At 38.1% G+C, this 23,565-nt stretch overlaps 1 protein-coding gene across 3 annotated transcripts in view; it reads right to left on the bottom strand.

Moving 5' to 3' along the window:
* The window catches only part of rnf111 (ring finger protein 111), a 120,485-nt gene that overhangs the window by 49,043 nt on the left and 47,877 nt on the right, over nt 1-23,565 (bottom strand). For all 3 annotated transcript variants that reach the window (XM_041175168.1, XM_041175170.1, XM_041175169.1), the window contains exon 3: nt 210-336. In XM_041175168.1, coding sequence (XP_041031102.1) covers nt 210-336 — 127 coding nt within the window. The remainder of the gene's footprint in view (nt 1-209; nt 337-23,565) is intronic.

The raw sequence follows: 23,565 nt of genomic DNA, 5'->3' as shown, positions 1-23,565 counted from the left end.
CATTTCATCCATATACAGTATTATTGCTGTCAAACGATTTCACCTAGTCATTATAAGTTTTATTTAAAGGGTTACAGCAGGATACAATTACTCATAGACAATGCTTTGTAGGAATCTGGGAATAACTTTAAGGAACATTTTTGTAAATCAACATTTAGAGGTCAGTGAGTTTTCATCTGCGACAAATTTAAAGACATTGAAATTCTCACCTGCAATTGTCCCCAACAGTGACAATCTCCACTTCACTGTCCGTTGAGGTAACATTGATTTCTTCATTGGCAGTAACCTGGGGAGCTGAGGTGGCCTCAATCACCACAACATCCTCATCAATATTTCCTGGAAACAGCACAAAAATTAAAATCAGCAAAAATTTAGCATGTACAGCAAAATATGCGGTCTTGAAGTTTCAGTTACACCCAGTGTGACCTACATACACAAGAGTATCAGAGACAAGAATACTGCAGCTGGTTATTATATAGTTAATAACATTAAAACTTACTGTGCTAATCTCAGACGTGTCATCAATCACAAAGCCTTCAACAAATCTCAAGTGCACACATTTTCCACCCATTGGAACATTTCCCTGAATAAAATTCATATTTTCATTGGTTTATGAAACTGAGCTTCTGTACCATAAGCAAAAATTCACTGTTTTGACTGCATTTACAAATAAAACAAATGCAGTAGAGATTCAAAATGCATTGTCTGGTGTCAATGCACAGCAACTTACTTCACTGCTGCTTTAAAATTAATTTGGCACAAGGACAACTCAGATTAGTAAACATGAGATTTCTGGAGGTCTGAAATAAAAAGTCAATTCTGGGATACCTAGAGCACCTCAAAAAGACCGGTTAACATTTCAAGAATCACAACTCAAAATGTTGATCTGCCATTTCTTTTCCAGATGCTGATGGACCTGCTTATTATTTCCACCATTTTCTGCATCATGTTGACGATTGTACTCTTCCCACACCATGGGTAGGCACTAGTACAAGGAGGCAAAACTGTACTTTTCAACTTTTATTTGTAGATATTTAAGTTGCAGATATTGGTTTCAATAACATTTGGTTAGTATATTTAAAATACTCTGTATTTCTTAGGGTCCTTGGCTGTCACAACAGCAAAATTCAATTCTGTGACAACAAAACACATGCAGTGCTTAAGCCATTTCAAAAAATTTCTACTTGTTTTTGCTTTACAATTGTGGGTACGAGGGTACTGTAAGAGGATAAGGTGCAATAATCATGTGCCAGTAGTAGTTATGTGTGCTCAATTTAATGCATTTACTTTTTTCACAAAGGCTTGTTATATTTCACAAGTGTCTGAAGGACATCCGAATTTATAACTTTCATAAAAAAAATGTTGTTTATAAAGCAAAGAACAAATAGGGATTGAAAGTACTGACAAAATTATAATCTAATTTGATGCATTACCCTGAAATATGTTGCTGTCTTCAATTTCCTTCTCCCCAACCATTCATCAAAATGCCAAACATAATTAAAATCAATCTTTGGTCAGCTACAATTAACACAAGGCAAGTTCAAACATTACAAAGGCAATTTGAGAATTTGAAAGTAATTGAAGTAAAGTAACGATTGTTGTAAAATCCTAAGTAATTCATATACTTTAAGGGAGGAAACCTACTATCCTCACCCAATATCGTCTATCTGTGACTTAAACATGGTTGGATCTTAACTACCCTCTGAAGTTGCTGAACGAGCCACTTGTTTTAATCAAAAGGCTGTACAGCACTGAGAGAGCAACTTCAACACACGGTCAGCAGTGGTTTAAAGCAGCTCACCACAACATTGTCAATGCTACTAGGAATGGGAAATAAATGCTGGCCTTGCCACTGACACATCCTAAAAAATGAATAAAAAGAAAACCAATTCATAAGGAGGGTTACCAGTGCAAACTGACAGCTATATCAATCTCCAAAATTTCTAGCACTTTTGTACTGGTTTCTCTATCATTTTTTTGCACCTAATGCTAAAATACAAAATATGCGCACACTTTCTCCTAGGGTGTTGCAAGTCATTTGTAGTCTTCATGTTAGAAACCTGGCTGACTCAACACAAATTGGAAATGTGAATTTGAACACGAGACCTTCTGGTCTGTATGATTCAGTTACACATGCTCATTTATCAACTGAGCTATGAAAAGAGCTTTAAATGGAAAATTCTGACATTACATTATATTTAAATGGGCAAAGAAAGGTCACAGCAGTCTTCAAAATGGGTCAAATAATTAGAAATTATAATTTAAATGGAAATGTAATAATTACAAATAAAAAATGAGTCACACAATTAGAACTATAACAGCTGTTCTCTTTCTACCCTCTCTTATTTTCTGTTATCAAGGAGAAAAAAAAAATCCACTATGACCAAAGCATCCAAAAGAGGCTAAAATACTACCAGTCTACAGCTAAAATCAATGCTCTATGCAGCTGCTCTGAACTGAGTTTCCAAAACAAACATAAGCAGAATGTGCTGATTATACTGCATTGTCACATTAGATTCTCCTCAGAAATTGCTAGTTATAGGCTTTGCCTTCCAAGATCACTATCATCGACACAACTGAGTTACTAACTGTATTTTAAGAACCGTTACCCAGTTAATCAATGGTTAGTCATATCAACTAAACTTTATGGTTGTGTTTTGGAAGCCACCAATTTTTAATTTACTTATCAAACTGAAGCTCCATTAACAACACAGATTAGGCAAGCTAGACCCCATTCCACTTGCATCAATATTTCTACTAACTTTCTTCACACTGCTGAAAACGAGCAATATTTTCAGATATCTAGTTTACACAATCCATAATGGAAATTTCCACTGTTTTCGTCTTCGGATGGTGGATTTTCACTTCAAACCTCGCAATTTGTTTGAAACTACGAATAAAACCACATTCATACTGTGCCAGATGTTCCAAAATGACAGCCAATCAAATACTTCTGAAGTGTAGTCAATACTGCAATATAGGCAAACGTGGCAACCAGCTCATGCATAGCAAGATCCCAAAGAACTGCAGGTAAGTAGATAATGAAATAATCTGTTTGAACCTGTTGGTTGTGGGATAAACATTGGCAAGGACACGGGAACCTTCTTGCTCAGAGTAGTCTACAGGATGTTTTCTATCCAGCTGAACAGGCAAGGCTCAATTTAATATTTCTCTGACAGCACCCGAGACAGTGCAGCACTCCCTCTGTATTGGACTGAATGTCAGCCTAGCTGAGTGCTGGGAATAAGCTAAAACTGAGGGTGTCTGACAAATTATGTTCAATCTTAGCAAAAAGAATGATCACCAGTGCAACATAAATCAATGACTACTGTTACTTATGTGAGTTCCAAAAAACAGGGACCAGGCCAAAATATTTTCTAAAACTCCACTGATGGGTTATGGAGCCAGAAATTATCCTCAACAAACATGTGAAATAATCTGAAAAGCAATAATCAGTTGATTTACAGTACCAATATGGTTAACGGGTTAATTGAAGAATATTTGAAGCGAATGGCTTGCGAGCACACAAAGCGGCCAAAAACAGCTGCAAGACCATGTTGTTGACAGAATAAAATCAACAAAGATCATTTAAATATTTTGTTGAACTCAGTCATTTTTCGGGGTTGTAAATAAAAATTTGGGTTGAAGGTGGAGCAAGACACTGAACTGTTGGCATAGCTGGGACTGAGGGTATTATATGTTTCTGCAGATCAGACTTGAGTGAAAACTTTGCCAGAGATTGATAATAAGCATGGTTCACTCTCCAGGAAATCTTTCCAGAAAGGGGACTATTTCAAATTGTTTGAGGTTTTGCTAATAGTCTATTTTCAAGTTTTTGCATCAGTCCTAACCTAAAAATTAAAGGTCAGTAATACTAAAATGAGAATTAAAGCCTTGAATTCTACATTGTTCATGTTTTAATTCAATGTAAATTCTAAATGCTACATCAACATTCTGTACACTAGCTTGCATAGAATATGATTGCATATGTTGCTGAAGTTCACTGTAGGCTAAATGTCAGTCTGTCTTAATACTATTCATCATTTCTTTAGTTGTTCATTCAATTTTATTCAATGGAAGAAAATAGTACTTCAGTGATTACTTTTTGGTTCTCATGATTGAAAAGCTATGAACTCTAGCTTGTAAATGAGAGAAGGTTTCTGACTTTAAAAACTCCATTTTACAGTAATAGAGTGATAATAAGGTGCACATTCAATTTGATCTTGAACAGACAGGAGTTTTTGTTGTATGCACATACTACAAGTACAAAATATTCTCAAAATTGCTAGTGAATATCACATCTGCAAGTGCTGTGGGCAGGCCTTGAGGAAAGAGAAATGCAGCATTAGTTTATGCAAGCTTTATAACCAACAGTCTTTCAGCAGGAGAATTCCAGTTTAAAGCTAGTTATTAACTATCTTACAAAGCAAAAATTTACCTCTTAAATTCTCTAATTTACAATGCTGTATGCTCTAGGTGCTTGTAGCACAGAAACAGACTCAAAGGCCCATACCAATGCTTACTTTCCACAAGAACATTCTCCTACCCCTTTTCATCTCCATCCATCAAAATATCCTTCTATTTCTTTGTCCCCCATGGGCTCAAAAAGCTGCCCCTCACACACACGTTAGCCACTTCAACAAATCCCCCTGGTAGCAGCTTGCACATTCTAACCACTCTCTGCGTAAACAAATTTCTCCTGAATGTCCTATTGGGTATTAGTGATAACTTATATTTGTGACCTGTGGCTCTGGTCTTGCCCGCAAGAACATTTTGAAAATGCCAACATTATACACAGACTTGGTGAAAATGAACTACAAAAACGAGATAGACAGTGCAGCGTGCTAACAGATGGAAGCAATGGGCTGCAAGTAAAGCTTCAATTTTTACATGTTGGGTTGCATTTTGTCCAAATCAAATTCTCAGCTGAAGTGAAAAGATAATCTTTTAAAAGCAATATACCCTCCAGGAAGTAGCATAGTTCTATGGTTGATAAGTCAATGGCTCTGCATGCAGTATGCAATAGTGTAGGTGGGTGCAGCAATATTTCATTCTCGTAATATATTTAGGTTCTGGATACCCTCATGACTCAATGCGTTTTACAACTGTGAATGTTACTAAAGTTACCAATGGCAACTTAAGTTCATCTTGTTGACACAAATATTTAGAAAAGAAACAAATGGATAAAAAGATAGATTTAATCAAAAACTTGAAAACCTCGCACATAGTTCTCCAAATCAGTAATCCAGTGTAAAGCAGCTGAGCAACATTTTTGATTAACTTCACTGAATCATAGAAACTTACAACACATCGGGAACCACTTGGCTCACCTTGCCTTGCTGGGTCTTCAAAAGAGCAGTTGTGCTTAATCCCACCCCTCTGCTTTTTGTCTGTAATCATTAACTTTTTTTTATTCATTCATTCATAGGATGTGGGTGTTGCTGGATAGACCATCGTTTATTGCCCACCCCTAATTGTCCTCCACTTGAGAAGGTGGAGGCAAGCTGCCTTCTTGAACCGCTGCAGTCCATGTGGTATAGGAACACCCATAGTGCTGTTAGGGAGTTCCAGGATTTTGACTCAGCGACAGTGAAGGAACGGCGATATATTTCCAAGTCAGGGTGGTGAGTGACTTGAAGGGGAACTTGCAGGTGGGTGTTCCCATGCATCTACTGCCCTTATCCTTCTAAGTGGTAGAGGTCACGGGTTTGGAAGATGCTGTCGAAGGAACCTTGGTGAATTGCTGCAGTGCATCTTGTAGGTAGTACACACTGCTGTCACCGTGTGTCAGTGGTGGAGGGAATGGGTATTGAAGGTAATGGATAAGGTGTCAACCAAGCGGGCTTCTTTGTCCTGGATGGTATCGAACTTCTTGAGTGTTGTTGGAGCTGCGCTCATCCAGGCAAGTGGAGAGTATTCCATCACATTCCTGTCATGTGCCTTGTAGATGGTCGACAGGTTTTGGGGAGTCAGGACATAAGTTACTCTCCACAGAATTTCTAGCAGCTAAGCTGCTCATTCCTAATTCTGAAGTACCTGCCCAACTCCCTTTTAAAACTACTGGTGGAATCAGCATCCACCATCTTTTCAGGTAGAGTGTGAAAACATTTCTCTTCATCTCCCCTCTAGATCTTTTACCAATGATTTTAAATCCATGGCCTTTGAATATTGGCCCACTTGCCAAAGGGTATAGTTTGCCTGCATCTACTCAATTGAAACCTCTCATCTTGAAAACCCATGTTAGGTCAGCTGTTATCTTTCTCCATTAAAAGAAAAGTTTTCCAACCTTTCCTCATTACTGACATCCCGAGAAGCCTCCTCTATCCCCTTTCAAGGCCTTTACATCTTTACTGAAGCATGGAACCCAGAATTGTCCACAATACTCCAGCTGAGGCCTAACCAATGATTTATAAAGTCCTAGCATAATTCGTTTGTTTTTATATTTTATGCCTCTATTTATAAACTCAAATACCCCATTGCTTTGTGAACCATCTTATCAACTTGCCCTGCTACCTTTAAGAATTTGTGTATATGCACATCAAGGTCTCTTTCTGTTTATCCACTTTTGAAAATCATGCTATTTATAGTATACTGCTTTCCATAATCACCCTCTCAAAGTGCACTGCTACACATTTTTCATCTGCCTCATTCATTTAACCATTCGGGTTCTGCCATGCCGAAGTCAACAACTGTCCTCATCATTATCTACTATTTTGTATCATTTGAGAACATTATAATGCTCCTTACACTTCAGTATAGGTCTTTGTCACATGGTACAGTGCATTTACCCACTGAGATACTCGGAGAGACATTTTTAATGTAAAAATTGTTAATGCAACTTTGCCTGAACCCACCCAGTTCAGTTAATATGCATAACATGCTTAGTGGCACACAGTGTGTTTATCATGTTTTTCATGATTATAATAGGGGCTTGAAAAATACATGTTAAGGCCATACTATTCTAATGTACTTCTTGATTTGAAGTAGACATTTCAGATAATAATTGTCAGATTTCCTTACCCAATATAATGATGCTCAATAGCCAGAATGTATTGCCAATTTTAAAATGAATGGAAGGAAGTTGCAGCAAAAATGTGACAAGATTTTTTACACAATGTCCTAATTTTCATCTTGAAACACAAGTCACAGGGGATGCCTTGGGTGGTGTGGCTGGATTTTAACTTTGCCAATCCCAGCCATTGATTAACAATGAGATATTTCTGGCAAATACAAATTATTTGTTTCCTTAAGGCTTGAGGTTTGAATAAATATATACATCACTGTATAAGTTAGGTTTAGCCTGTATCCTGACACAAACATAGCTTATACTTGCTATTAAAGCTTTCTGGATGACAATCTTACCATGGAGGAATGAAAAGCCATTGTTGCAAAACAGATGCTTGATGATCTGCATATAAATTGGTCCTAAAATAGGCTCCCATTGCAAAGCTTTCCCGAAAGCTTTCTCTTAGCAATCACATCGGCTGAAGAAAATTAGTGCATCTATATCAGAAGGTAGCAAAATGGGTCAATAGACTCAAATACAGGCAATATTGTTGCAATATATGTTGGGTAATATTGCACTTTATAACAGCTCTACATTAATCCAACCTGTAGGCCTGGAGCTCACAGGTTCGTCAGACTTTGTCTCTTTACAACATTGAGTATATTTCAGAGGATGATTTTAGCAGATGCACCAAGCCCTATGGGAGCGGCCATAGGAAAATATGATGCAACCAGCTCTTACACTTGGAAGCATCTACATTGGTACCAGTGAATAGCTTTCTATCATAATGTACTAACATAAATACGCAAGTCACAGATAAAGGCAGCAATGTTATTAGGGAGGTTGCAAGAATGTCTGTTTAGTCATATAAAGGGTAAGCATCTTCACAATTTTCAAGTTGCATTAATTAACACACAGGACTGAATAGGAAAGTGTCACTAAACTTGGGGAAAAAAATAACAAAATGGCAAAGAATATAAATAAATGCCCAACATTTATCAGAATAGTCGTTTAGTAGCACAGAACTCGAGTACTACTCAAAAAAGACATATGTTGTCAAAGCTTTTCATTTTGCACTCATCAGGACAATTCACAAGAATACCAAATGTAAAGGGAACAAAAATTTATACTCGTGAGAAGAGTGTGCTGACTGGTTGGCAAGCAGAGTCTATTGGTAGAGATGTTGCCATGGAGAATGCATCAATTAACTAAAGATTCGACAACACGTCTTTTTTTCCAGAAATTTATCACTATATGAAGAATACCCAGGAAAAAATAGAAGGATTTCTGCATAAAAATGACAATTGCTGAAGCTATGCCATGGAGAAAATCCTCAAATGGAAATGGTGCTCACAATGGATCATTACAAGATACAGTAAACAGTTAGTACACTTTTGTTGCGATTACCATGTAATGTTTCTACATACTGAGAAATTATTTACTATAAACAACAGTGCAACTGTGATTATACCACCATTTACAATAAAATAATGGCATAATTCACTACCTGTTTCTAGTCTACTGATAATTTGTAACTGTTTTCCATAAAAAATAATTATCCAATAATTTGCATCAAGCTATATGCATAGGAGGAAAAGCTGGAATTGAGTATTAAAATGTATGATTAGATCATCTGAATTAAGCAACCTTGAATTAATAGTAAATGTTAAACAGTAAATAATGTTCTGATGAAAAGTCATTGACCTAAAAGGTTAACACTCTTTCTCTCTCCACAAATGCCAACAGATTTTTTGAGTATTTTCAGCATTTTCTGTTTTGTTTCATATTTCCAGCACCTATAGTTTTTTCCTTTCATACTTCAATTAACAATAGCTTATAATATGCAGCCAATGGAACGAGTTTTTGTTGACTCAGACCAAATAGCATTCTACTAAAGTAGAAAAAATGGTATTCAGTTACTGACGTTCAGCTATCAAGCAAGGTGTGTTGAGCAATTCCTGTAAGTACAGCTGCTGTACAGTGCTCAACATACCATTAATAGCTAGGTAATGCTTTTCCCTTAGCTTTGATGTACCCAGTTGCTACATGATATTTCAGTAAAATAGATAGTTACTTGATAACCAATTATTTATTTCTGTTGTCTCATTTGAATTTTTAACAATAGATTCACTATATTAAGAGATTCTACTTCCACTATTCCATGGCATGTCCAAATAATCATCTCTTCACCTTTAAAATGTGGGCTCTAGGTATTTGTCTCTGTGGATAGCAGCAGAAATATTTCAGAATAACACATTTCATCCATTCCATAAGGAGATGCTTCTAATGCTACTAATTAAGGTAACTGAAAGCAAGTTCAGCTTTGATCGTGTCTTTTTTGATACTCACTTGGATTATTCTAATACCTCAAGTTTAGGCAACTTTGAAGAGATTGGTATAAAAATATACCTGCAAAATACTTGCAAGTTGGTCTGTGGAATTGATGCTTAATTTCTTATAACTAAGAATGCATTAATAGTAAGAAGCAAAATAACCCTTGCTGTTATGATGTTAGAATAGGGAATCAATTTGAGATATATTAACGGGGCACTGTCCTGGCTTCAACATGGCGGGCTGAAGACTCTCGACAGCGAAAAAAAAAGGTCTTACTAATGCTGAAGCTCAAAATAATAAATGGAAAGTTGGACCTTAATTAGCTAGGCCCCTACATACTTCTTTGGTGTTAGTACACCATGTTTGAGCTATTTTCAGAAAGGTTTTCAGCAGACTACGTTGCAGGATGAAAGGATATTTTGATTGACTAATAAGTAACAGAAGAATATTTTTTGCTCGGTTCTTCTAAGTATGGCCAAGAGTGAATTCAGTGTATGTATCATTCTCATTTCGCTCAACTGCATCTCATTATTTAAAACTGACAGATTTCCTTGTCACTGTAGTTACACTTTCTGATTATACTCCAATAGGGAAATCTTACTTTAGTACAAAGGTCACAACATGACAAATGCTTTGAAAATCTTTTGTTTCCATAAACAAAAACTAGGAATCATTGAACGCACAAGGCCACATTCATGTCACAATACTGTAAAATAATTAACCCCATTATTGGTCACCAATTGAATATAAACACTGGGTATAAGATCCTATATCTTATACACAATTAGTAACTTTTTTTGAAGGCAATCTTATTGAAATTGCCAAGTTATTCTCAATAACAGAAAATGAACTATTTTTCATTCAGAAATTCTTAACGCAAGGACAATATTTGAAGCACGTCTTGATTAAACTAACGTTTGAACAGGCAACAAAACTGCTCTTAATTAGTAACACCATAGCTAAATAGAGTCACGTTAATTTGATTTTTATGCTAGAAATTTGGAATCCATGTGGCATGGGAATTCTAAAAAAACAAAAAGCCTATCTATTCCTCAAGATAACTTGAAATTTGCACATTTCAATAATTAACAATGAAGAGAAAGCTAATTGAGGTGGAATGCTGATATGGACTCAACTGGAACAGAAGATCCCCTGTCTGAAACAGACCATACAAATTTGGGGTTGTTTAGTAACTTCACAGGTTCAATGGCGTCATTTGCATATATAAGCAGTACAAGCATCTGTCTTTTAATAGGAATTTCACCCTTAAGACACTCCTTAAAATCTGCCTCTTTGACCACCATTCTACTATCATTTTTGTAGCTTGGTGTCAAATTTTGTCGGATAACACTCCTGTGAAAGCACCTTGGGATGTTTTATTATGTCCTACATCTACTTCCATAATCCAGGGACCTGGGGATGTGATCTGAAGAGCATGTCTGGGGCTAGTGCATTTGTATTCTTTCAAGCTTTGACAACAGGCTGAGATAATACTAGGTGAAGGGAGGCATGGTTTATTCCATAATAAAGTGAAACATACAGATTAGCAATTATGATCAGTTTCATTTGGTTTAATCAGAGCTACCTATATACACATAATACAAAATTAAGAAATTGTTGTGTCTTCACACATTAGTAGGCCACTTTAGTTGACCTAAAGACGAGATTTTCTATCGCCTCACATTTCTAACTTCACTGAAGGCTCTCACAGCACGGTCTTCAACAAAACTACATTGCAGCTGCAATTTCAAAAATCTCCCCAAATCTCTCCACTTATCCCCTTCCAACAGACAAAAATTAAAGGATTTTTCGATAGAATTGGTGGGAGAGGTTTTCCTATACTCAGGCAGCTATGGAATTGCTTATAATTTACAGTCTATGAAGAAACACCAAAGCTAGCTCATTAACATCTTAATTTACCACTTCAATTTCACTTTTTTTTTTGGAACAGGTAGGAATATGCCAGACAATGAAAATCTCTGGAAAATGGTCAAAAATCCAGAAACAGGGAATTTTTGTCCATGACATTTCCTTGTTTTCACTTGCTTTAAATAGTGATTCAAAACCACAGTCAAAAAAATCTCGTCTTTAGGTCAACTAAAGTGGCCTACTAATGTGTGAAGACATTTTTTGTTAGAAGTCAAATGTCAGCTTGGAGACCAGATGTGTAATTTACCACCATCATACCTCTTTAAAATGGGACAAAGTATTCTAACATGCTAATGTTTCAATTGTGAACTGATGGTATGCCACAAGAGCACACTGTAATACCGTCAGGACACAATGCAGAAAGGAAACTGATTGCTTCTGATCAGAAAATCAATTAACTCAAAGGTGCTTTGAACCAGATGTAAATGGAATATAGTGAATATTTCCTTTCTCTTTCAGCTTTCCCCATGTTACATGGGACTCGCCACAATGCTGGGTGATCACCCTAATGGCCAACAATTATTGTGGGTTTCAATGGCCTACAAATTCCTAAAGTCAGATGATGTATATTTACAGTAATTATCAACACTCACAATGACCACTTGCTTTTTGCCTTTGAATCTACAGACCGTCAGTATCATTCAATCACTATCTATTTGCTTTCAAAGCTTGTTCTTCACAGTAATTATAAACATTAAAAAGAAACATTTGTTGTGTTAGCAGTTTGGTTTATCTTGCTGCGAAGCACAGAGAACAATTAAAGACTCCCTCCTCCATCTTGACCCCCTTTTAATTCAATTTTTAAAATTTATATTCATTTTATTTATTTTTATTTATTAATTTTTAAAAATCTTTTCCCCCAACCCCACCGGCCCATCTGTCATTTGTTTCTATGTTGTGCTTTCACAGAGCACTGACCCTTGTTCTGCAAGTAACACATTCTGCTATTTTACCTTTATGCCACTATCAGCACCTTTAGTCTTTACCACTACCATTAACACTCCCTTTGTCTTGTCTCCATGACATCTTTGCCAATCTGTCCTGAGCTCCCACCTATCCCTGACCTTCTATCTTGCTCCACCCAGTCTTAAACAGTATAAAATCCATTACATTTCTACTTCTCTTTAACTCTGAAGAGTCATACAGGCTCAAAACGTTAACACTGTTTCTCTCTTCACATATGACCTGCTGAGTTCTTCCAGCACTTTCTGCTGTTATAATTAAAGACTTGTGCTTACATTTGTACTTATGCATGCTGTCTGCTTTCGGTGAGAAGCTAACTTGCAAATTTCTTCCTGAAAAATGCTTCATCTTCAGCTCTGCAAGAACAATTCAAAGTTTCTCACCTCACTTTTTAAAAGAATGACTAACCACTTTGGAGATGCTTCCAGGCTTCTAGTAATGCAGTGGACTGTTCAATATCTCACCTGCGGATTAAGTGTTTATTTTCACCTAACGTACAAACTGATTCTTTAGGGCTAAATCCCCGTGTTTCCAAGTTCTTTATTGAACCCTAGTTAGGGTTGTCTTAGTCAGTGACAAACAAAGTCACTGCGTAGAAGTACCTGCAGGGTAGTTAATTAGATAACAAGTTAGATCTGGTTCCCTGACTCATCTCCCTGGAAGCTGAGCTAGTATAATACGAGTTTAGCACATGGACAAAGTAAGTTGCACAGCCTGAGTTCAGCAATACAGTAATTCAGTACAGCAATACTTCTTCCAACACCATGAGTTTTTATCTTCTGCAGTGATCTAACACAGTGGGCAGGAAGAATTAAAAAGCAGAATATTATTTAAATGGAGAGAGATTGCAGAATACTGCAGTGGAGGGATTGGGGTATCCTTGTACATGAATCACAAAGTTAGCATGCAGGTATAACAAGTAATTAGGAAGGCAAATGGAATGTTGGCGTTTGTTACATGACAGATGGATTATCAAAGTAGGGAGGTCTTGCTACAACTGTACAGAGCATTAGTGAGACCGCACCTGGAGTATCATGTACAGTTTTGATCTGGAAGGATATACTTGCATTGGGAGTAGTTCAGAGAAGATTCACTAGGCTGATTCCTAGGATAATGGGGTTGTCCTATGAAGCAAGGTTCATCAGGTTGGAACTTTACACATTGGAGTTTAGAAAAATGAGAGGTGATCTTACTAAAACATAAGATTCCAAGTGGGCTTGACAGGATAGATGCTGAGATGATGTTTCCTCTAGTGGGGGAATCTAGTACTAGGGGTACAGTTTCAAAATAAGGAGTCTCCCATTAAGATGAAGGTGAGGAGGAATTTCTTCTCCCATAGGGTCATTAGTCTTTAGAGTTATTTTCCTACCGAGCAGTGGAGGCTGTGTAACTGAATATATTCAAGGCTGCGTTAGATAGATTTTTGATTGCTAAGGGAGTCCAACGTTATGGGGGGGGGGCAAGCAGGAAAGTGGAGTTAAGGCCACAATCAGATCAGCCATGATTTTGTTGAATGGAATGGTAGGCTCAATGGGCCAAATGGCCTACATCTGCTCTTATTTCTTATAAACCCAGCCCTCATTGCTAGCAGCTTGATGTCTGTACAGGTTCAACTTTGAAAGGATAACAGTTGTGATGTCAGAAAAGTTCACATTTGTGGGTGCATTTTAAAATGATTAGAGACTGACAATAGTCAGTTGCATATTGGTCATTAAAAGATCTCATGCTCTATACATTAACAGCCAAAAGAAGAATCTTACGGTGTCAGATACATGAAGGAAAAAACAAATAGGGAAATTCATGTACATTGTGCAACTTAGGACAGTTCAGTATTACAAGTAAATTACAGATTCAATCAACTAGCAATGAATACTTCTGGAGTATTTAATTACAGCAGTAATTTATTTATATGCCATATGGCTCTCAAATACTTCAGCATCCTGCAAGTGTGTACATCTCAGCCTTTACACAGAACTAGGTAACAGAGCACCTTGTAATCCAAATCTACACAAGTCATGCCTCTTGTGGAAGCACCAGTTTGTTCCTGCCGATACTTGTTTTTCTTCCCTTCTGAGACAAAAGACAGAGTTTGACAAGGCTACACAGCTTCATTGTACCCATCTCTTGAGAACTTAGAAGTTGGAACTATAAATTATTCTGGTGGTAACATTGAGCAAGGTGTAACTATGAAAATTCAACGGACACCAATAAAATTGCCTGGTAAATCTGTCAAATACTCAGCCAACTCAGCTGCTTCTGCAGATGCTGCAATTTTGCTACAATTCATTGTATCTAGCTAATAAGCTAGCAAAGAAATGGTGCACTCTTGCTAAGGTAAAACATGTCAAGAGGATCAAATTGGAACACTGAAAATAGCCATGCAATAAAACAAAACTGTTACTACGGAATGGGGTGGGAGGAGGTAGCAGGCAAGAGAAAAAAAATAACATGTAATGGTCACAATTCTAGTGTATTAAAAAGGGGCTTGCTGCTGGTATAATTCCTGGCACAACAAAGCAAATAGCACATGTTATTTAATAAGCTACAACAGCAAAAGATTTTAGTGAAATGAATGCCCTCTCTGAATCTCCTCAATGCAAATATTGACTCTCTTGGAGTACAGGTTCAAGAATGCCAAGAGGCTTCCAGTCCTCCCCCAAATAGTCATCGTTAATGTGCAAGCCCAGAAAATATATGTCTCATAGATATTTGACCATGGTGGGCATAATATAACAGCCAAGTTCAAGCCTATTTTCACATCTAACCTCACACTTCCAAGCAGTGGTCACTGGAGAGCAATGACAAGTAACAGTTCTTCCTGCCATCCTCTCCTACATACTAAGATTAATTGTACAACTCCCGACAGTTCAGCTAGCTGCATACGGATTTAACATCGGACATTCTGATCTATATGTCTCAGTACCAATAAAGATGGTACATTTATCCACCATTAAACTGTGAGCATTTACAGTGGGCAGATGGAAAAACATTATTTGAACCAAATTGTACATCACAAATTGCTGAGGCCAAAAGAAAGTGTAAGTGTCTGAGGATTTGAAATAGACACTAAGTAAGCACTGGCAAAACCAAACACAGAGTTCTATATTCTGCTGGAGATATACAGATCAGAAAAAGGGTTCACAAAATAAAGGTATTAGCTGCAAGTCTCAAAATATTGAGATATAATGAGGAGCAAATGTGTTACTCAGTTGGGAAGGGAAACACAATGGAAGGTTTTACAATAATCAACGAAGTACATAAGGTACTAACAGACTGAAGTGGTGGACATCAGCACATGCTGAGGAAACCATAAGCTTCATGCAATTAGGAGTTAATTTTTCGTCAGCACAGTAGAATTGGACTCTGTGTCCCAAAGAAAATGGAAAAACTGTGATTCAACAGGAAGAAGCGAGATGAGGATTGGCACCAGGGCTGATGGGAGAGGCCGTATATCCAAGTCCAACAGCTTTTTGTCTCAAGTTTGAGGAATAAAAATGGGCAAACAAATGCGACAACAGCAGTTTTGTTTTAAAATTATCAAATGTTGCAATTCTACACATTGGTTGGGGGATGAGATAGCCAAGTGGGATGGTCTCTCCAAGCCAGAAGACATATTCGTAATCTCTCTCTCTCAAGTTTGAATGTCTACTGAAACATATCAAATGCTCCAGTGTTATGATTGGGTACACTTACAATATTTCTGTTTGGAAACTATTTATCAGCTAAACTTAGCAACATTTTGCTATGTAAAAGTCAAAAATCAGATTAGAATAATTGAATGCATTACTTCATGGTTTATAAACATTACAATTACTAATGGAATACACCTATCTTTAGTTCATATTTTCCAGTTACATCTCAGAATCTGTAGCATACTAGCACAGTACTCTGAAAATTTATTTTTATTGAAAAATCCGTAACAACACCATCATATTAGAAGAGTTCCAGCATTCCACTTCTCTTTATATAAAGGAGCACATTCCAACATGACCCTTGAACTGCCTGGCTCTATATAACTGTAACGTAAAAGCAAAATACTGCGGATGCTGGAAATCTGAACCAAAAACAAAAATTGCTGGAAAAACTCGGCAGGCCTGACAGCATCTGTGGAGAGGAAGACAGAGTTAACGTTTCAAGTCTAGGTGACTTTTCTTCAGATCTAAAGAGAAGTAGAAATGTGGTGAAATATGTATTAAGTGGTGTAGGGGGGAGGGGGTGGGGGACACAGTTGAAGCTGGATAGAAGGCTAGTGATAGGTGGAGGCAAAGGAGATGTTGCACAAGGTGTCATAAACTAAAAGTCAAAGGGGTGTTGATGGTGGTAATACTTGCTAAAGGAGGTGCTAATGGCGACATTAAGAGTAGAAAGCTCTTAATGTCACCATTAGCACCTCCTTTAGCCAGCACCATCATCAACACCCCTTTGAACTTTTGTTTATGACACCTTGTGCAACATCTCCTTTGCCTCCACCTATCACTGGCCTTCTATCCAGCTTCAACTGTCCCTCCCCCCACCACTTAATACATATTTCACCACATTTCTACTTCTCTTTAGATCTGAAGAGGAGCCACCAGACTTAAGGTTAACTCTGAGATAAAAACAAAAAAACTGCGGATGCTGGAAATCCAAAACAAAAACAGAATTACCTGGAAAAACTCAGCAGGTCTGGCAGCATCGGCGGAGAAGAAAAGAGTTGACGTTTCGAGTCCTCATGACCCTTCGACAGAACTTGCAAGTTCTGTCGAAGGGTCATGAGGACTCAAAACGTCAACTCTTTTCTTCTCCGCCGATGCTGCCAGACCTGCTGAGTTTTTCCAGGTAATTCTGTTTTTGTTAAGGTTAACCCTGTCTTTCTCTCCACAGATGCTGTCAGACCTGAGTTTTTCCAGCAATTTTTGTTTTTGTAACTGCAATGTAACTTGTATTCCCTTTGTATTCCATTCCCTTTACGATAAAGGCCAACATTTCATTAGCGGTTAATTATTTTTTTGTATTTGTCTTTTATTAGCTTTTACTGATTTTTGTACATGGGGCCCCTAAATCTCTGTTCCTCCATGGTTCTTAGTTTCTCACCATTTAGAAAATACTCTGGTTGGATCTAAACTGGATGATCTCTCACTGCCCCACATTAAACTCCATTTGCCAGTTTTGGTTCCCTCCCACCACTCAATCACTTCTTCAAACAGAGCTCCAGGCTCAGACTCAACGGCTTTCTTAATCCAAGCATAAAATGATGCACTTTGGAATCTGGTGTGGAGTGATGGGGATTGCCTGGGTTTGAGGTGAATGAGCCCAAGGCCATGTGAGCAAAGTCAAGGGAGATCCACTAGTGCTTTGCAATATTAATTTTATTCCTACAGCTCAACTGGCTTTAAATAACAACTAATGCAATATCTTGGGAACGTGGGGGAGAGGGGTGCGGGTTACAAAACAAGTCTGTCTGACAAACAAAAGCTAGTATTATGTCCTCAAGAAAAATTACTCTGAGTGGCTAGGGCTTTTTTTGTGATATTTTATTTACTATTAAGCAATCTATTTAATTTAGATGCCAAACCAGCAATTAGTTTAATACTTTTTTTTATTTAACCCAAATTATTATAAGCTTTGTCAACTGCTAACAACTATGAAACATTATGTGCTAGCCAGTAATTCTGCAAGGCTCCCAGCTGTTATTCACATAGCCGGTATGGCACCCATTTTACTCAGTAATGAGTCACATAACCCATCTGTTAAAATGTGAACAGACCATAGCAACAACAGATTCAGAAGCATCAAGAGAATTTTCTTTAAAAGCTTGTAACAGCTGCAGCATGTGCAGAAATTGCTGGTCCTCTAATATGTACTCAAATTATTTAAATGCCCTTTGGCTCTTTGACACAAACTATGACTTCAAAAAATACCTGAAAATGTGCCCAATTACAGAATCTATGTGCTTCATAGATTATAGCAAAATCATTGACAAGATATTCATCCTAAAGGCATTACAAAAACTGATAGTGGAATTCTGTGATGGAATAAAACCACAGTAAAAATAACATTTGTATTTGAGTCTGTGCTGAAAATTTTAAGGGGGCAAAGGAATTATTGCAGTACAGTTCTCATTTGTATCTGGTGCAGCAATTTAAATTTGGGAGCATCATTTTAGCTATATTCTATTCTTCTGTATGATGAAAGGAAAATGGAAAAGCAGAGGCATCAAATTACTTAACATTATCAGTCATTTAAAAAAATATTTTAAGTGATCTGAAGCTTCAAATCATCTGCTAACCAAAGGAAAACATTACAAATTACACTTCCCTATCCAGAAAACACATCTTTCATGGCACCACACTGCAACATTTGTTGAACAGTGGACTAACTGGTTAGGTAGGAATCAATTCTTTGGAACTCATTGCACATTAATTTCTGAAATCAATTCTAAACACCTAAATGTAAAAAGAATGTAAATGAATCCACTGCAGGCTGGCTAACCCATTAATTTATGCTAAAATGATCACAGACCCATTAGTGATTTCACAGACTAACATGAAAGTCATTTAAACCTAATTATTCACCACTGATAATTAGCATTAAAAACATGTACAAGGCAAAAAAGACAAAGCCATTACTGCAATGTTCTTGAAAAAAATAGAGAAATATTGCAATTTTTGTTGCATTTCTTTCAGTTTAAAAAAACATCAATTAAGATTGATTGGCTGGTCAACCAGTCATCCAAAGGGTCAAATGCTGGGATTTTAACAATGCATCTAAAAAATTTCAACTTGTTTTGCAGGGATCTCCTCCACATTTTAGAGTTCCACTAACTGACAGTATTTCAGTATCAAATAGAATGTAATGGTATTGCAGTTAAATCATCAGCCAAATGGTTTGTCAGGCACTCTATACAAATTGACAAATGGACAGGTTCCACACCACAAATCAAGTGACTCATTAAGTAATATTCTTTGTTGCACTCCCACCCACCCAAAAATGTTGACTTGGTGGGGAACTGACAGCCTTCTGGTGCCTCCTCCATTGAGCACTTTTTCTGTGCTCCAGATAAGAGAATCAGGCTCAAAAACAAAAATACCTGGAAAAACTCAGCAGGTCTGACAGCATCTGCGGAGAGGAATACAGTTAACGTTTCGAGTCCGTATGACTCTTCACCAAACGAACTCGAAACATTAACTGTATTCCTCTCTGCAGATGCTGTCAGGCCTGCTGAGTTTTTCCAGCTATTTTTATTTTGTTTCGGATTACCAGCATCTGCAGTTTTTTGCTTTTATAAGAGAATCAGGCTATTTGATTGCACACGGCATCAAAATTGAGCCTGATCTTGTCTTCTTGACATCCTCATTGGAAATTAGGAGCAAGACGTCAGTTGATTCTTTTCTTCCTACCTCAGATTAGCTAACTCAGAATGGGCCAGGATTGAACATGCACCTTTCTGATCTCTATAGGTTAGTACCTTGCTGGTGATGCATTTACCCACCAAGTTATCCAAGCACAACACTTTCTTTCTAATACAAACATCATGTGTTTTCTTGATTAATTGGGCATCTATCAGTCTTGGAGATTTAGAGTTTAGTAAAATATTTAAATAATTTTTACTGAGTTCAATTACGTTCTTCCTTGGTTATGTCATATTGCAGACTACACTATGGTAGTTGCAGTTATAGAATTGATAAAACACCAACAGTGTTACTTACTGCATCACTTGATTCATCCCATCGTAACAATTGAGGCACTTTGGTAAAGTTATACAACTGGCTCCACTCCCTTGTTCTTTCTCCATAGCTGTGTAATTTTTTTTTTCCACTTCAAGTATTTATCCAGTTCCCCTTTCCTCTTAATCTTCTATGCTTTCAGGAGAGCAATCCTAGTTTCTCCAGTCTCCCCACACAATTCAAATCCCTCATCCTTGGGACCTGTAAATCAGTGGTCCTAATAACAATCACTAGAGAACACAATCGTATACTTGCCTCCAGTCTGAAAGTTACTACTGAATCTGCTTCTGGCCTCCCCCACCTTTCAGACAGTGAATTCCAGGACACAAAAGCTCACTGTGTTTCCTGCTTCTTTAGTCAAATATTTTAAATCTGGATCCTCTGGTTACCAACGTTTCTGCCACTGGAAAGTTTCTCCTTATTTACTCTATCAAAGTTCTTCAAGGTTTTGACTACCTCTATCAAATTTCCTCTTAACCTTCTCCGCTTTTAGGAGAACAACCCTAGTTTCTCCAGTCTCTCGACACAATTCAAATCCCTCATCCTTGGGGCCTGTAAACCTCTTCTGCAACCTCTGAGGCCTTGACATCCTTTCTAAAATGTGGTGTCCAGAATTGATCGCAATACTCCAGCTGAGACCGAGCCAATGTTTTATAAAGATTTAGCATAACTTCCTTGTACTCCATGCTTCTATTAATAAAGCCAAGGGTCCCATATGTTTTTTAAACAACCTTAACTTGTCTTGACACTATCAAAGGTTTGTGTGTCTACTCTCCAGGTGTCTCTGTTCCTGAACCCCTTTTTTTAAAAAATTGTACCATTTAGCTTATATTGCCTCTGCTCACTCTTCCTATCAAAATGGATCATTTTACACATCTAAACTCTGCCATCTACCACGTGTCTAACCATTTCACCAAGTCTGTGTTCTCCTTTATTCTATTGCGATATTCCTCGTTGTTTACTACATTTCCAAGTTTTGTGTCATTTGCAGACTTTGAAATCCTGCCCTGCATACCCAAGTCCAGGTCATTAACTTTTAGCCAAAAAAAAAACGGTGGTCTGAATAACAATCACTAGAGAACACAATCATATACTTCCTTCCAGTCTGAAAAACAACTGCCCACCATTACAACCATTATTCTGTTTTATGTCCGTTTGGCAATTTGGCCTACGCTAATGCTCTGGGGGCATGGGTTCAAATCCCACCATTGCAGGTGATGGAATTTAAATTCAACTAATAAAATCTGGAATTCAAAGCTAGACTCAGTAATGGTGACCTTGAAACTATCTTCGATTGCTGTAAAGGCCCATTTGGTTCACTAATAACGTTTAGGGAAGGAAATCTGCCATCCCTACCTGGGTTGGCCTACACGTGACCCCAGACCCACAGCAATGTGGGTCTGCTCTTTGAAGTGGCCTAGCAAGCCATTCAGTTCAAGGGCAACTGGGATGGGCAACACATGTTGGCCTTGCCAGCAATGCCCTCAGACCACGAACAAATTTTTAAAAAATTCATATCCACGCTGCTACGTTAATCTATAAGTTGTAATTTTGCCTTGCCCTCTTTGTATTCAACCTCCTGCAGTCTTACAATCCTCCAAGAATTCTGCATTTGTCCAATTGTGGCCTCTTGTGCATCCTCTTTTCTTTTATCGCACTGCTGCTGGCTACGCGCCTCAGCTATCTAAGCCCTAAAATTCCCTCCCTAAGCCTCTGCCTCTTTATCCTCCTTTAAGATACTGGTCACTTGTCATAATATCTCCTATGTGGCTCGATGCCAAATTTTATCTGATTATGCATCTGTATAGCACCATGAAATGTTTTACTTCATTAACATTATAAACCTAAGTTGTTGATTAATACTAAAATTGGAGCAGTCCATACAAAAATATTCCAGTTTGATGATAAATCATTCAAAAAATGTTCAAATATCACAATGAGGGAGCACACAGATGTTTGTGTAAAATTAACTGCACCAGTTATAAAATGATAGGGCTATTAACTGTAAATATTTACAGTGTAATGTTTTTAAACAAGTAGCTATACTTGGATTTAACTGAGAACCTCCAGAAATAAGGGAAATTTAGGGCCAACACAATAAGGTAATATAAATAATCCAAAGTATAATAAAGTTAATGTAAGGGAAGTAGAGTTAAGCTCAGTTGAGTGGAATGCGTGTCTTGTAATGTGTGAGAAGTCATGGACGCAACCGATGTCCTAGGCGACCACATGTGCAGGAAATGCTGCCAGCTGCAGAAACTTGAGCTCCGGGTTTCAGAGCTCAAGCGGCAGCTGGAGTCACTGTGGCACATCCTTGAGGCTAAGAGCTACACGACAGCACGTTCAGAGAGGTGGTCATATTGCAGCTTAAGGGCTTGGAAACAGAGAGGGAATGGGTGACCACCAGGAAGTCCAAGAGAAGTAGACAGGTCGTGCAAGGGTCCCCTGGGGTCCGGTTCACAAATCGACTTTTCGTTTTGGAAGCTGGCTAGGGCGCTGGTTCTTCAGAGGGGTGCAGTCAGACCCAAGTTTGTGGCACCATGAGCGGTTCGGCTGTACAGGAGGGGAGGAAGAAGAAAGAAAGAGCAATAGTGATAGGGGGTTCATTGATTAGGGGAACAGACAGACATTTCTGTGGCCATAGACGTGACTCCAGGATGGTATGTTGCCTCCCTGGTGCCAGGGTCAAGGGTGTCACAGAGTGGCTGCAGAATATTCTTCTGGGGGTCGGTGAACAGCCAGAGGTCGTGGTCCACAATGGTACCAATGACTGAGGTAGGAAGGGGGGGGACGTGGTCCTGCAATCAGAATTCAGGGAGCTAGGTAGAAAATTAGTAGACAGGGCCTCAAATGTAGTAAACTCCAGATTACTCCCAGTGCCAGGTGCCAGTGAGTACAGAAACAGGAGGATAAGGCATATGAGTGTGTGGCTGGAAAGATGGTGCAGGAGGGAGGGTTTTAGATTCCTGGGGCACTGGAATTGGCTCTGGGGAAGATGGCACCTGTACAAGGCAGACAGGTTGCACCTGAACAGAGCTGGGACTGAGTTCCTTAAGGGGCGTTTTGCTGGTGCTGTTGGGAGGGTTTTAAATTAACTTGGTAGGGGTGTGGGAACCAAAAGCAAATATGAGAGAGAAACACCAGGGTAGACAAAATGCTGGGAGGAACAGATAGCACCAGTATAGAGAATAGCAAATTAATAGGTGAAGTCAGGCTGAGGGAAAAAGTAACAAAATCTAAATCAGGGTTACTATGTATGTATGAGAATGCACAGAGTATAGTAAATAAGATTGGGGACTTACAGGCGCAGATTGCCATGTGGCAGTATGATGTTGTGTCGATAACCGAGATCTGGTTCAAGGAAGGGCAGAACATTCTCAGGTACAAGATGTTCAGAAAAGATAGGAAAAGAAGGAAAGGAGGGGTGACAGTATTGGATAAGGAAAGCATTGCAGCGCTGGAGAAAGAGGACATATCCTAGAGGTTCAAGGACAGACTCAATTTGGCTAGAGTTAAAGAACAAAAAGGGTGCAAATTACATTGCTCGGTGTAGTCTTTCAACCGCCAACTAGTGAGAAGGATGGAGGAGAACAAATCTGCAGGGAAATTGCAGAGAGATGCAAGTTA

This window comes from Carcharodon carcharias, chromosome 26, assembly GCF_017639515.1.
Source record: "Carcharodon carcharias isolate sCarCar2 chromosome 26, sCarCar2.pri, whole genome shotgun sequence".
Classification (NCBI taxonomy): domain Eukaryota; kingdom Metazoa; phylum Chordata; class Chondrichthyes; order Lamniformes; family Lamnidae; genus Carcharodon; species Carcharodon carcharias.
The sequence above is the reverse complement of the archived record's forward strand: the minus strand, read 5'-3'. Positions and strand labels throughout refer to the sequence as shown.